This window comes from Drosophila erecta, unplaced genomic scaffold (genome assembly GCF_003286155.1).
Source record: "Drosophila erecta strain 14021-0224.00,06,07 unplaced genomic scaffold, DereRS2 tig00000092-arrow-pilon, whole genome shotgun sequence".
Classification (NCBI taxonomy): domain Eukaryota; kingdom Metazoa; phylum Arthropoda; class Insecta; order Diptera; family Drosophilidae; genus Drosophila; species Drosophila erecta.
The window spans coordinates 13,125,295-13,140,918 of record NW_020825207.1 but is presented as its reverse complement, the minus strand read 5'-3'; the positions used below and the strand labels follow the sequence as shown (position 1 = coordinate 13,140,918).

General features: G+C 42.5%; 2 protein-coding genes across 3 annotated transcripts; one reads left to right on the top strand and one right to left on the bottom strand.

Moving 5' to 3' along the window:
• Nucleotides 1-55: 55 nt before the first annotated feature.
• LOC6547495 lies at nt 56-1,238 on the bottom strand. Its single transcript, XM_001974801.3, has 3 exons — nt 959-1,238; nt 347-870; nt 56-252 (listed from the first exon to the last, which is right to left on the bottom strand). Exons 1-3 carry the CDS (start codon nt 1,160-1,162, stop codon nt 162-164), a joined length of 819 nt encoding a protein of 272 aa, XP_001974837.2. The 5' UTR covers nt 1,163-1,238; the 3' UTR covers nt 56-161.
• Nucleotides 1,239-12,888: 11,650 nt separating this feature from the next.
• On the top strand, nt 12,889-14,957 carry LOC6547496. 2 transcript variants are annotated; one of them, XM_001974802.3, is made up of 4 exons: nt 12,889-13,178; nt 13,983-14,143; nt 14,215-14,387; nt 14,442-14,957. In XM_001974802.3, the coding sequence occupies exons 1-4, from the start codon at nt 13,172-13,174 to the stop codon at nt 14,860-14,862; spliced, it is 762 nt and encodes a 253-aa protein (XP_001974838.1). In that variant the 5' UTR covers nt 12,889-13,171; the 3' UTR covers nt 14,863-14,957. The 2 variants fall into 2 exon arrangements, with proteins under 2 accessions (XP_001974838.1, XP_026836305.1); XM_026980504.1 differs by lacking the exon at nt 12,889-13,178 and adding an exon at nt 13,810-13,923.
• The last annotated feature ends 667 nt before the right edge of the window (nt 14,958-15,624 follow it).

Below are 15,624 nucleotides of genomic sequence, written 5' to 3'. Positions count from 1 at the left end.
CTGTTTTTACTTTAAGGTATATTCTTGCATTGTCAAGTTCACAAAGCAGTAAGTAAACTCTTTAATATACTGGGTTTCAGTCAATGTATTTCACGCCAATGGCTTAGATCCAATTAGTGGCACTTAAACTATACCATAGAACTATATGGTAGTTAAAAATGTTAAGTCATCACTTTCTCAGCATTTTCGGGGTCATTCGCGACTACCAAAAACGGAAAGTTCATCCCCACCACAAGGTTGAACAGCTGGGTGCTATTAAAAAGAATGGGAGATAAAAATAAGAAAAAGTTAGACGATTGGTAAGCGGCTTAGTGGTCATTTTATACATCTATACATTTAGACTTACGAGATCGAGTCGAGGCACTTGCTCATCACATGATTTCGGCAGGGGTCGGGTTTCTTGGTTGTCGGTATCGAAGATCCTTGAACTTTGACCTTGTAAATGGGCGAGTTGTGACCCTTTGTCGCGGTGTTCTCAATGCTCTCGCGCAAAGTGGGTGGCGTTATGGCGGCAGTTGCATCCTCGGCCAAAATGGGTATATTTTTGGAGCGAGCATGGAGCTTGTGGTGCAGGTGCTTGGGTGTTCCACCGATTGGCGTCTCCACAATCATGAGGTTGTTCAGCCTGGACTTGGGCTTCGATACTGGGCTACTGCTGGCTGCAATGTCAGCCTGCAGACTTGAGCTTGAGTTGGCATTCGGCTGGGTGGCTTCGGTGGTATGGGCCACTGTAGATACAGTGCTCTCTGGCAGGGAGGCCGGTGTGGTGCTGGTTGTGGTGGTGCTACTGGTCTCTGTGGTTAGCCTGATCGGCTTGACGGTCAACGCACTGTCATCATAGTAGTAATCCTCCTCATCGTTATGCGTCTCCTGATTGAGAGATCGAAGATGTTATTTTTAGACCGCTGGCAACTTGTTAGCTGCATATCGGTTAACTGGTTTTCGGGCCCTCACTCACCTCGGCCAGTCCGTTCTTGCCCAACTCGATGATGGCCACATCCTTGATGCTAACATGGATGTTGAATCTGCCCGTCTGCCGCTGATCGAAAACCACTCGCCCTGAATCGGGCACTTCGCTGGTCGGCGGCGGCGTTTTGGCCTCCTCGATGGGCAGCGTTTGGGCCAGGCCAAAAGCCATCAGCATAAGTGATATCAGCAGCATTTTCAAATTGAAACCAGTTCTAAGAGCACACGAAAAGAATCTCTGCTGAAGGAACGACTGTTCTTCTCGAGGCCGCGATCACAACTGCTTTGGTCGCTGAGTATGATAGCTCTACTTAAAGGCCTAACAAAGTAGGCAACACTGGAATAAAATAGCAAGTGGATTTCACAACGACAATGAAGGGATCTGAATTAGACCGGTTTTATGACCGGGAAGCACGCGTTGTGCAAAAAATTCTGAAAACAAAACTGCATCCTAGTACTTCTCCTAAAACTCTCTTAGTTTGTAAATGTAATTGTTTTGTGGGAATTACCATTCAAAGTGTGCAACTCTCAACCCGACGCCCTCTTCCATATACTTTTTCCTTTGAACCCATTTATTATTTTCAAGAAATGGCAAAATCGACCTACGCAAACTATTGCAAGGCTCTATGCAAATAACCTGTATTTATATCTTCATCTAATGGGAACCGATAGAAATGCATTCAAATGTGCTGTGCCAACGCACATTTAAGCTGTTCTATATGGAGTCCAATGCATGTATATACATAAATATATGTTTAGAATATTTACCCTTTACTAGGCAAACACAAACGCCACCTTTGAGGTGCTAACAAGCTGTTCAGAAGAGCTGGAACTAAGTGACCAACAGTTTGGCTAATACCAAATGCATATAATCATAAGTGTAAACAGATAGACATCCGAGCAAATAGTGAGCCAGTCCAGTTGAGTTCATTTGAGGACTGTTGATGTGGGTGAGTGACATGGGAATGGTTCAAGAACGTTTAAACATTTAAATGGGCGTTGAAGCTTCCCACCTATATTCATTAGAAAGTAATAAATGGGCAAGATAGAAAATTATGTACCAGCCTTGGACGACGTACCAATCATAATTTGCCAGCAGGCGCAGTTCATCGAAAGTTCATTAATTAATCCAGCTATCGAGTCCAGAGTTTTCGGCCTTCAATTATCAGCTATTGAGTAATTAGGAGGTCAGTTCCCGGTGTGGCCAATCAACGTACCGCCTCCATTTACATAACACCTAACCACTAATTATGCAATTATGCAAGCCAGTTTCTGGGAAATCATATGCCAAGACCGCATCTCGAACGCCGAGTTCCCTCATTTGTATGCAGCGCCATGCAGAGTGCAAAATCAGCATTTCTCATTAGATGGAATCCTCAGAGCCAGAGCCAGAGCCAAGAAGAAATGTATAACCTCAAAAAATTAGATTAATTTGAAATGAAATTTCATCCAACTGCCCGCGGTTTCCACTTTTCTTCGGGGCTGGGTGGCATTCGTAATTAGTTTTTAGCGAATTCTGGGCCGCAAACATTTCAAGGTTTAATGCATGGCTGGCCAGCCTTGAGAAAACTTTTTCGTCTTTTGGGTCAGACCCCTGTCAAGCTCAGTCTGGAAAAAATAAAATTAAAGGACGCAAAAGGGTAGAAGGATGCTGGCCGCATATGAAGTGTATAAATTACACTTCATCATGAATTTATTATCAGTGCTGCAGCAGCTGCATCTGGAGCTGCCACGAATGCTCCACTGCAGCACGCTGGCTCAGCACAAGATGTGCTCCTTCCGTTCTCACCTGCACACAAGCACAGTCACAACAAGGGGAAAGAGGACGCTTTGGACCGAAGGCACTGATACCCTTATGCTCAGTAAGAAAGGGTATCTCAAGGAAATAACTGGAGACTTTGTCATTCACAAACAAGTCTAAAAGTATGCAATTCAAAAACAATTTTTTCAGTATATAGTTAAGTATATATTTTATTATATATTTTATTATATATTTAAGTATATATTTAAGTATATATTTAAGAAAATATTTTTAAAAATAGTGCTGAATTATTCTCAGCAGCTTTACAAGAGATTTTGTATGCCCAATTGTCCGCAAAATAAATGTACATATATTAAAAAAGCAGATAGCTTTGTTAACGTTGTAAAACTTGGCTCATATTTCTTCACCTACTTTTTATGATTTTATATTTTATATAGCACCATATAAAATTGGAAATATCTATAATGCCCCAGGAAAGCTCATAAAAGGGGTGCTAAACACGCAGCGTGGCAACAACAGCGCTTGTGGGATGTTGACCAGGGCATGCATTTTTCGCGCCAGGAAACTTGAAATTGTGTAAACTCAGCAGAAAAATATTAATTCTAATTTCCAAAGCCATCCCAGACCAAGGACTTTCGTCTCGTCCTTTAGAAATGCTCGCCGTTTACAGCACCTTTAATTTTGCACTCTACGAAAGACTGAAGGAAATTGTTCGTCTGATTTCTTCCTTTTTTTTGCTCTATTTCCAGTCGTTACACAACCATTTTAAGCTTTCATCAATTAGCTCCTTGAAAGCAGAAAAAAGGTGGCAAACGTTGAGTAGCTTTTAGTGTCGTTAGATTGTCAAGAGAAGGATTATCCAAAAAAATGCTATCCCCTTTTTTGGAAGCTGTGCTTGCGAAACTAATTTTCAGGCACAGTTTGGTAAATCGCATTTTCAAGTGGATGAAAATGAGTGAAATGGACTGTAAAGTGCGAAAGCACCAGATGTTCATTTTCCAGATGTAAATTTTACACTCTTCTGAACGAGCAAGGAAAATACAAATTTGAGTAGTTGGCCTGCACCTGAAAACTGCTTCTGTCAGCCAATTAAACCTCAAAAAGACTATATTATTTGTCCTATTAAGCAAAGCATAAGATTTCATAGGGGACATTTGTTGATTAACTATCACATGTAGTATGTATACCATAAGAAAAGCCACTAGACAACCCGCATATAATTCAAGTACAAATAGTCAGGAAAATATTGGCATCTAACATGTATTATTTTCTACAATGGTAAAGGGACGTGTTGATATAAATCAGGCTTCTCTACATTCAGATTTTATCTGTTTATCTTGGCAAATAAATTACCCAATTTCAGAAAATTGGTTTTTCTGGCTTACTTCAAGGAATGTATTTATTAGTTGTTGGTATTTTTAAATATAGTTATGCCAAAGACACTAGAATAATAAGATGCGTAACGGCCATACATTGGTTTTGCACTACGCAGCCACTCTTTTGGTGGCGGCAGTAATTGCGCTCTAAAAATAGAATTCACTTGCTTGTGTGAGTGAAAACAGTAAACAAAAAAGTTGTGCTAGAAGACGATTTTCGGTCCGAAATCAATTTTGATCTAAGAAACTAATTTGATTAATGTTTTGGTCAATTTCGTTGTAATATGAGCTAAATATTATTTAAAAATTGATGCCGTGACTATTATTTTCTTTTAAGAAGTTGTTTTAATATTCTTTAGTTAAAATCGCCGCTCGAATTAGCTACCGTTTACATATAAATATTTTTATTATTAATTATCTGTAATATTATATATGTATTTTTTGGTACCCAGGGAACACCACGGGGAGGACATTACAATTGTAATGGGGTCGTATATTTATATGACCTTCGAGTCGACTTAAAATAATAAATGTTAAACATAAATGTATGTATGAATGTATGTATGTATGTATGTATGTATGTATGTATGTATGTGTGTATGTATGTATGTATGTATGTAGTGTATGTGTTACTTGCATAAAGTAGTGAAAATTGTCTCAATTAAAGCCTGAAGAATGTTTAACTTACTGTCGGAACACAAAGTTATTGCCGCTTTTGATATTTGTTCAGGAAAAATTTCGTCTTGTAGCCCTATAATTCCCAACTAGTTCTAGCGCGGGCGGTAAGGCATGTCTGCTAATTTCGAGTCGAAAGTAGTCCAAGTAATCCTCTTGTCGGTCGAGCAGCGAGTGTATGTGTATGTGTAGTGTATGTACGTACGTATGTACGTATGTATGTATGTATGTACGTATGTACGTACGTATGTACGTATATATGTATGTATGTATGTATGTACGTATGTATGCATGTATGTATGTATGTATGTATGTATGTATGTATGTATGTATGTATGTATGTATGTATGTATGTATGTATGTATGTATGTATGTATGTGTGAATGTATGTGTGAATGTATGCAGGTATGTATGTATGTACGTATGTAGTGTACATATGTTTTGCTAATAGTGAGGTCTTTAAAGTGAGTAGAAAAAATTGTCTAAATAAAGCCTCTTAAAACTTGAAACGCATTGGCACAATGTCAACGTATGAATCAAACGTATGAATCAAAATCTGTCCTGTTCTTCCATCCTATTTGAAATTTTCAGTCTATTTTTTCCGTTTTTTTTTCTTAATCTGTACTTTTTTCAAGAAAAATATTGGCATCACTGATGCGTATTCAAAACAAAAATTCGAGAGAGCCTGGAGCCAGCCCGAAAAAATCGTGTGCAAAAAAATCGTATGGCGTTACGCATCTTATTATTCTAGTGTCTTTGGTTATGCAAATGGAATTTAAATCACTTCTGGGTTCGGTAAATGCCAAAATATAAATGCTTTTCAGAAAAAATTTAATTTCTCTCTCACTTCTCCATATAAACAAATAAATATCAATGCCAAAGTCTAAAAATGTAATGTCATCAAGGCTGGGATTTTGGTTGATCAATGGTGAGATAATTATCTAAAACTGAATTATGAATGCAAACAAAAAATGGGTCCATCCAATGTTGTCAACGAGCATCTGTGTATGCACATTGGCCTTAAAATGTCGGCGTGCTATTCAACAAAGGTGGCACAATGAAAAAAATTAATTCGATAATTAAACACAGTGCGTTCATCGTTTTAATCTCTGCGCACATTTTGCATATTAATCACTTAATTAGGTTAACATTATTAAAATAAACACGCCTGTCTCTCTGCCGTTTTTGCGTTCGTATTTATCAGGTAAACACACAATGGCACATACGCACATACTATGTACATATCATGTGACACAGGTGCTGGAAATGGTGGGCTTAAAGGCTCATTTAAGCCCTCAGTGTATGTGTGCGCCAACTATTCGTGCAGCCACCTAGCGGGCGCTTGATGTACTCCTGAATGGAGTATGCTCCTGCACGGTGAATAAATTTATTCATTGAAAAATCATAAAGCCAAATTTTGATAATTTTATCGTTTTTGGAAAAGCCCAAACATGCACGGGTTTTAAGCACAAAACAACCAATTATATAATATATGTATATATTTTTTAACTTTATATTTTCGAAATAATTTTAGTAATCAACTTCAACTGTGAACATGCCTGGAATGCCAACGACTAGATATGGGAAACTCATACGGCAGTCAAATAAGCGCGGACTGCAGCCGCAAAGGAATGTGTGTGTATCCTTATCACACAGCACATAAATAATATTTATTGTTCTTTATGGGGCAGCACAAAGGGCCGCGAAGATGCCAACCCCACGGCCTAGTGTCAGTTGGGAAACATTCAAGTGTTTCAAATATTTTTTAACAGCTTTCCCCCACACACACTTGGCCCCCGAAAATGTCTTCATTGCGCTTTAATGAAATACGTAGGGGAAAACGGAGGGTTGACAGCGGGTTTGAGGGGATTTCCCGCTTGCTCATCTTATTTGCACTTTAAATTGCGCACAAAAGTATGCTCCAGCCTTCATAATAAAGACAATTTATGTGCCGCTTACCTTTTCGTTGCTTTTAGCAAACATTTCTCTGTCAGAACTTTGCGATTAAGTAATTCCAAAAGTTGTTTGTTCAGAATTACTCAAGTTCATGGAATGTGTTTGCTAGTAATATTTTAAATTGAGCGACACTGTCATTTGATATATTTTCGGGCCATGAGCCCTGTGTCTTTGCCCAAACTTTCAGCAGAAGTAAGGTTGCCCGAAGTGAGGTGCATCCCGCCGCAAAGAGACATCAATCAACTCAAGCATCAATCATCTCGAAGTTCCGCTGGCAGAAGGTGAGTGACGAATGCCGTGGAGATGGCAGCCAGGATTGCTAGGTGTCAACAGCGGAAATGCTATTTAGATGGGATAATTGTTTTAAGTGTTACTAAGTAAATGCAAGTGTTTCGATTTGATTTTATTACTTCTCATTTAATCGCTTGAAATTTTCAGAACCTGTGTGTCTGGAAGGAGTCTTTCATGATTTTCAAGAATAACTGACTTATTGAAACAGCAAGTTCCTTTAAAACACCAAAGGCAAGAAAAAACGGCTAAAAATATGACAACTCATTTCAAGGTGTAAATTTGCGGCTGGAAACTGAACTCTTTTCCAATGGATGATTTGCTAATTTGAAGTTGCGAACTTTCAAAATGGAAACAAAAAGAAATGAGAACAATTATTTTTAATGATTACAACAAAATTGTCTATGTTTTCTCTAGTTATTTCTGTATATACCGCTTTAATGGTTTTTGCTTAAATTGAAACTGAATATTTTTATAATTTATTACGTACAGCCTTGAATGATTACAGCAAAACTGTATTTCTCTAGTTATTTCTGTATATTCCTCTTAAATGATTTTCGTTTAAATTGAAACTGAATATTTTTTTTATTTATTACGTACAGCTTCCAAACGTTTCGTTTTCTGGAACCTTGGGCCTTCTGTTTTCCGGCTACGTGCAAAATGGAAAAGTGCGAAATGTTACATAGAACTGGTATTCTCCGCCTGCAGCCAGTGACTGGTCCATGTGGACACGTACAACCACCAGGAGCACCTGACGCTGGAGGCTGGCCACCGCGAGGTGCATCCACATTCCAGGACTCCCGGCTGACCGCCCTCAGCTTTCCAACATGCCACACCAACAGCTGTTTTTTAGTGCAATTGCAAAGAAGCCCGGCACCTTTCTATTCATACGGATCCTACTCCTCCTAATTCTTATTTATAAAACAATTACCTTCGCTTAAATACTTTCCAATTGGATTACTTCTTTAGCATCACTAAAAGTCCTCTCATTTAAATTTCATTTCCTAGCTTGACAATTCGAATTGAGCATTTAATAAATCTCAGATGTCCGGGTCAGAGATCGAAACCGCAGAGGATTTCCGATTAGGGCTCATGCTGTCGGAAGCGGAGGTGGAAATGTACTTCGCCGTCGGACTGCTGCCTTCATCGCTGAAGCCACACCTCCTGGCGGTCAACAAGACGACCCCAGTGGAGCACCTGAATAGTTTGAATGGCGGTTACGCCTACTGGCCCACCGCGGTGCACTGGCAGGTGGCCATGTTGCAGGAACGACGGATGTGCCGCCCACGATTTCGTCTGGCCACAAAGCTCCGAACCTCATTTCAACGGAATTCGGTCTTTGATATATATAAATATATATGCGTATTGGCGGAATCAGTATAGCTTGAAACTTTTTGCGAAAAAGGACTTAATGGTGCTTGCATTTGTTGAGGATATCCTGAAAAACTTCACTCGCCCTCAGTGGTGGCGCATCCAAATTTGAGCTTAACTCATTTGGCTTAACTTTTGTCTGGAGAACTTCGCCAAGTAAATCGAAAGGAGAAAGGAGGCACGAAGAGTCGATGGGCAATTGAAAACATATCGACGACTGGGTAAATAGAAAATTCAATTTGAAACGATTGCTTACTAGATAACGAAAGCCTGCCTGCCTGCCTACCTGCCAGTCTGTCGACTATACACTTTTGGGCCAGCCTTCAACAGAACCTTCCACAGGCAATCCACATAGCATACGCTGCTCGTTCTCATGCCCATGCTGTCAGATTCCCCCCAAAAACCAGGCGCACCCAATCCCTGCCCACGGCTCCTGCCCACTCAGCAAGTTGGCCACAAACAAACTTCCTGTATCGATGGTAACACTCACGTACCTTTATCGCCCAGCCCCCGGGCCAATATCTAAGTGAAAACACAGATCAACAGTACGACAATCAGCAGTGAAACAGGCCCAGGCCCCGCAGACGCACATCCGCAGTCAGGAACGTATTCCCATTGCCACTTCTACTTCCACTGCCAGTGCCACTGCCACATCCACATTCACTCCGTTTCCAATCCCAGAACTCTCACCTGCAACGTAGGCAACATCACACAAGGCAAAGGAAAGACAAGGCCGAAGGCTCCAAGGCATCTGCACCGGGGAAAACAAGATCATCCAAAGCTACATTGTGGAAACACCGGTGAGTCTAGATCTGGGAACCAAATAGCTTCCCCTTCTAAATGAATTCTGAATGCATAATCCAGTTGTTTGAAGGAAAAAGATATTTATACTGCACACTTTTGCACACCTTTACACAAATAGATTTGTCCTATATATAATAAAGTAATTAGAACAACCCTTACATGCAAACTTTTCTTGGTAACTTTACAAGTGCATAGGCTTTTCGCATTTCTCTCAGTGTGCTCACCATACTCCTCCACAAAATGGCAGGCAGCTTACAAATTGTATGCTCCATCTCGTCGCTGCCTTTTCCTCTGTGAAACCCAACCCAATCCAACCAGCCCACATCCTTGAAGCACTTTGATTGGTTGGAGGCATTTTGGCCCCTTCCCTTGTTTTTGCACGTATTACGGCCAGTTGCATTTCTTGGATTGCATTTAAGCAACATTTATGCATTTTTAATGTGACAGCTGAAATGATGAGACGGCAGCCTAGGATTCCAATTCCTCCCTTCTCATCCTTTTGCTGACAGTGTGTGTGTTTGGACCTGTACAATGTACACTCACCTGTCCCAGTATCCCGCACCATTTGACCCCATGGCTTATGCATTTTGCAGTGTCAAGAAAGTTTCACTCTCGTTTCACTGAGGCCAACAAGACCGACAATTCCAGTAAATCATTAGATAATGTGCCGGGGATTTGCGTGGGCTCAGCACATCATGCATGATATATTGGCTGGATAATGCACATTTTTCGGTAGGCAAACTAGCCCAGAAACATGGTAGAAGTGTTCTTTTAGATAACTATAAATTCATTTGAGCACTGTCTTTACGGAAACGAGCTAAGGTAACTTTCAAATTGAATTGGAAAACGTTTAGAAATTATAAAAATGCATTGGCCAGGCAGCAGCTGCTCTGCACGTTTGGATTACCATAAAGTGGCATGCCCACCATCTAGCACCAATAATGGGCCACATTGGGCCACATCCAAATGAGAGCCCGACCACAATTGACTGCCAACTAGGCGCGCGCATAATCATTGCAATTTTGTATGATTTCCACTCCTGCCCCACTCCCATGCCCCAAACCGCATCGCCCCCGCGACTCGAATGGCAAATGCCACGCGGCGACCGCAAAAAGCAACGGACGTACTTACGTCCTCTATCGACACTGGCTTTTGCCAGGACCAAGAGCCTTAATCCGCTGCCTGTAAGTATGCAATGTTTTTCGTACCCAGTACTCGACTCCAGCGGGCCTACATCATATAAGAAATCTCTTTTCGCAGGCTCCCAAGAAGTCAAAAGCTATATTCTAACACCTTTATGGATAGATTTCACATATAGGACTTCACTGCAGTTGCTTCTCAGCTTTATAAACGTATTTTGTTATATAACATTTTTGTTATATTTTGGTATATGCAGAAATAGTTATTTTGTGGCTATTTCTAGGACACTTAAGACTGCAACTTAACTCGATTTGCATTTATTTGTACCGCTTGAAGTCCCCACAACGGATTACTGGGTATTCCAGGATCAGGCACTGGACCATAAAGTCGCTTGGTCGTTGCAAACTGAAAACAGGAGCAACAAGCAACAGCAGCAGCGCCAACTGCAAGTGCAACGTTGGTGTTTATTAGCATGATTAACCCCGCCGCATTGCCGCACAAATTGCGAGCGCATTGAATTTGGGTCAGCGGGCGGATAATGAGGGGGCCGACATCGGATTGGGGGCGTGTTGGCGGTGCTGATGGGCGGTGGGCGGTGGGTGGTGGAAAATGTCAGAGCATCTTGTAATTTGATTTCGCCGTCATCCTGGCAATCGGCGACGCTGTTTGTTGGCTGTTTGTGACTGAGTGGGCTGTTGGTTATTGGCCTGACATTTCACTGATTGCAATGGCCAACAAAGGATGGCCAATGGAGCACCAATTTCAGTGGCTCAAAGAAATGTACACCTCGAATGTGAAAGGCTCGCTCCTAATTAGATTTCGATGCACTTAACAAATAGAGAGAGAGGGAGACAGTCACGCATTCGGGCCGAAAACAAAAAGCCAAAAGGCTTGTCACACTTGGCTTGTTTCGTTTCATTTCCGGTTAACCACAACCGGCGTAATAAGCGGCACTTCCGCTCCGGAATGGTCTTGAACTGTTTTGTTTTCTGCGCTACCATTGTTGGTCCTGCAGATCCTGTTTTTATTGTGAGTCAAATTTTGGTCCTAGGCAGAAGACAGGAGCTTGAGCATCGCCAGGATGCTCTCACTTCCGGCTCTTCAATAGGCACGTACAGAAAAAGTTATCGCCACATTGCTAGTGTTAAATTATTTACATTCTCATAATTACTTTATAAATTAACCAATAGTGGCGTTAGTTTTAAGCTGGCTAACACAATGTTTTCGTAAATACAAATTTATTTGTTGAGCAAATCGCATGATTTTTCTCCCTCTGCGCCACTTTTCGTTCTCGGAGTTTTGTGGGCTTTGCATCTGAATGGCATTTTTGTGGGCCCTGCGTGCCTTGCAAAGTGGAGGAGCCAAAAGATGGAGCTGAATTTTTATTTGCATTTTGCTCGATGGCTGCAAGGAGCCATTGTTGCTGTAATTGCCTGTGTAGGACATGGCACTTGGCTAGCCAAAATGAAAGGGCCACGCCTCCGGCAGCAGTGGGCTTGTTTGTTTGTCGAGTGCAGCAACTGTCCCAGTATTGTGGGATGTTAACTGAATTCACCTCCATTTGCCAGCATTTGCCGGCGCCGAGTGCATAAAACAGCCTAATTGTTGACATAATTAACCTGCCCATCGGAGCAGTCTACGTGGTGCAGCCAACTGCTGTGTATTGCTTCTTTCATTAACATTTTGCACATCGCCTTTCGAATTTCGAGAGCAGCCAGAGCACGTGAATAATGTGCGACTTCAGTGTAATTGCGTTGCAAGTTTGCGGCAACAATGTGGCATGCTCCCCAGGACTCCGTCCGGAGGTGCAGGCGCACTTGAGCAGCACTAGATCCCAGCCGCCATCCGCCCAGCTGCGTTATAATGGACCCACTACCCAAACATATGTTGCACAATCATTTTATTTGCACGAATTAAGCGACTCTTGTCGTGAATTGCGCACAGTGAGTGCAAATAAAAGTTGCCGGATAAAGTGTGAGAAATTCACAAGTTTACAATTTGTAGTTGCTCTTTAGCAAAATATGGCACAGTTTTGGAATCGAAATATTTCAGTACTTACAGCTCCTAAGTTCGATATATTTTATGCGCCAATTAAAGAGCACTTCAACCTCTTCATATGAGTAGAAAATGGTTCCTTGGTTGTAGATACTGCGAAGTGTGGCACACTTAGTTGCAAAAATTCCAAAGAAGACCAGCTGTGTATGCGAATTTGTGTGGTATTGGTTGGAAAAGTACTTCCATTCCTCGACGAATTAATTTTATCCACTGTCTCCATCCAGCAGGATGTCTGCCTGGGTTTCTCGTGTGGTTGCAATGCGGTTGTGCATTTGTGCGTGCTGCCGCTGCTGCATTAGCATTCAGGTGCGTGTGTGCCATGCGGCAGGTGCAAAAGTGGGAAATTGGAAAAGTCGGTGAGGACCTAAGGTCCCGGCCAAAAAAAAGAAAAACCCCGAGCCAAGTGGTGGCTATGGCCCAAGGTGATGACAACGTCGGGGTTAACTGGCAATAATGGCATGCAGCCAGTCTGTCGTTTCAGCCATCTCGGAAAGCCGCCGATAAACCGCTTGGAAAATTGTTAAAAGCGATTGTCATGACTTCGAGACCTTGCGTGTGCATATGCCACATTCATCTACCCAATCGGTCAGGTATTTCGAAAATATTTCAAAAGTATGGCGAGCAAAAAGACGTCAGATAGGGAACTTGATTTCATACTGCGATCAGTTGTCGACGACATTTCCGTCCATCAAATTGGGTTCGTTGTAGAGCCTGTTTGTTACCAAATTTGAATAGCTATCCACTGATAGCTAAGTTTGTACCCTTAAGCGTTTTCCCAATGGATGGTAAGTGGAAAACAAACTATTCAATAAGATTTCATGTTGTACATTTTCAATGGTTTGATTGCTATGTTGATTTCGACCTGGTTGCTTAGTCGTTAACAAAAAGTGATGAATTGCTTTTGATAGGAAAACAGTGCGCTGTTCAGTCAGCTATTCTGCAGGGTTAGTGTTCTTAAATGTTTTCCGAAAGCCATCACGCACTGCAAAACAATTTTTGCCCACCTTTGTTATCGACACCAATGACAAACCACTTTATGCCCCATTTCCGCTTGCCCCTTGAAGCTATTAGACTCGCACCAAAATCCCCCAACTGGGTCAAAGTTCGGGGGCAGTCAGCCAGTCAGGCGGGTCGAATAACAGCGAAATAGAACGAAAAGATTGAAACATTGAAAAAACACGAAATAAGGAAAGTCGTCTAGACATGTGCTAAATGAAATCAAACATCGTACACCGATGCCGCGGCGAACCGTCGACGGTTTAGACATATTGATTTTATATCATCATCGATGGGGGAAATACTCGTATATTCGAATTCCATTAAAGCATTTGGTGCGTGCTGCGATGCGTGTGCTGCGGTGGCTGTCACCGTTCGACACTTGGCCAATTTCAGCATTTTCGATACAACTTTCAGTCTGCCAACGACTTTCCTGCAATATGCGTGCCCAAAGACCAAATGCCCAGGAGCGCGAAAGGCTGCGTCGCCAGCGATCCGAAACTAGACTCGTTGTCGCCGGCTGCAATGATCTAGGTGGAGATCTTCTGGTTTCAAGTTCAAGTCACTAATGCCGTTAAACGTCTCATTCGCAGGCTTCGAGTATGTGGTCAATCCACCGGTATGGCCGAAGGTCGGATTTCTCAGGAAAATCCGCCGGGACTCCAGCGGAAATTTCTGCAGGGACAGCTACACCCACAAACTGCCCTCGGTCGCTCCCAATGCCTATGACGTGGCCAAACCAATGGGATTTAAGGTAGGACTCCAACATACAATTCATTTCAATAGTGCTTGCTTTTATACCATTATTATGCGTTATTGTTACAGTACCCTTCGAAGGCCGGATTTTCTGCCTTGGCCAACAAGATGCCGCGACTACCACCCTTTCGAGAATTGGGATATCCACCCATTGGATCCTACGCTACGGATTTCCCAGGAACTCAGTACTACTTCACCTTCAACAAGCAAATTGCGCGGGAGCAAAAGTGGGTGACACCCGGGTAAGAATCCTGCATTTTTGAAGATATGTTAGCATATTAAGATGGATTCTCCAGCCCGTCTACCTACACGCACCACCTCAAATATCCGGACTGGGACGTGGAGACGGCTTTTGGATCCAGACGCATCATCTGGCCATCGGTGGCGATCTTTTGCAGTCCCACAAACATTGTCAAGTGCTCAACTTGCGGCGCAAAGCCAGTGGGTGACTACTTCCACAACTTTGGCAATGATGCGGACATGTGCCGGGCGTGCATGCATGTGGAGGTGGCGGCGATCAAGAAGTGCAGCCTCCAGGTGACGGAGCGGTACATCCGGCAGCAGAAGATCAAGCAATTCGTACCCGCCAGGTACTGCGGCTTCTTCCACGATCACAACCAAACTACGGCCACAATCGAGCGAGATTCGCGGAAAGTGCTGCGGCAAAAGATACGCGTGGAAAATTACCTGTATCGCCTGAATGCGAAGATAGAGTAGATACAAATACCAATGCTAATTGTTTTTAATATAACTCTTATATGAATCGGCAACTCTCCTCGAAATGTAAGCCAATATAATGCAATTGAAAGTTACGTGCTATCTGTGGGGTTTCCGTTCGAATTCATTTAGAGCAAAACGATTGCAATAACAATGTAGGAAACTATAGACAAGTTTGATATTTGTTTAGTGTACTAATTCTACGAGCATAATTCTTTGTTTTCCTCACAGCGGATGCTGGCATTGACTATACGGAACATTTTAATCGCATTTCCGCCACTCGGTTTCCTCCTGCCTCCCCTGTGTTTTCCCACTTCCGGTCGAGCTGGAGGATAACACATAAGTCGAAACAGCAACGGTGGCACAGACAGCAGCGTCCTTGGCCACAATGCAACAATGGCTGCTGGCCATTGGCAGCCATAACGAGCATTATGCCATGGCCCTGTCAATGCAGAACGGGATTTCGCCGTTTGCTTGTTTTGCATTTGGCCAGCAGCAAACTGGCCGCCACGCCTCGGGCCATGAGTGGGTTTTGGCCAACTTTTGGCCATTCCGCACACGCGTTAAATTCCAAATGCGAGTCAGGTGCTCTTTCACCTGGAAAGGGTTGCCCAGCAGGCTGTTACCGGATAGAAAGTTTTGCACGTGGTACTCCCACATTACCAGGACACTTCCTGGCTGACGATTTCGGGGGCGCACATCAGCATCTATTTAAAATGCATGTGCAAACTTGAGACGGTTCCTTAAATTGAAATTTATACT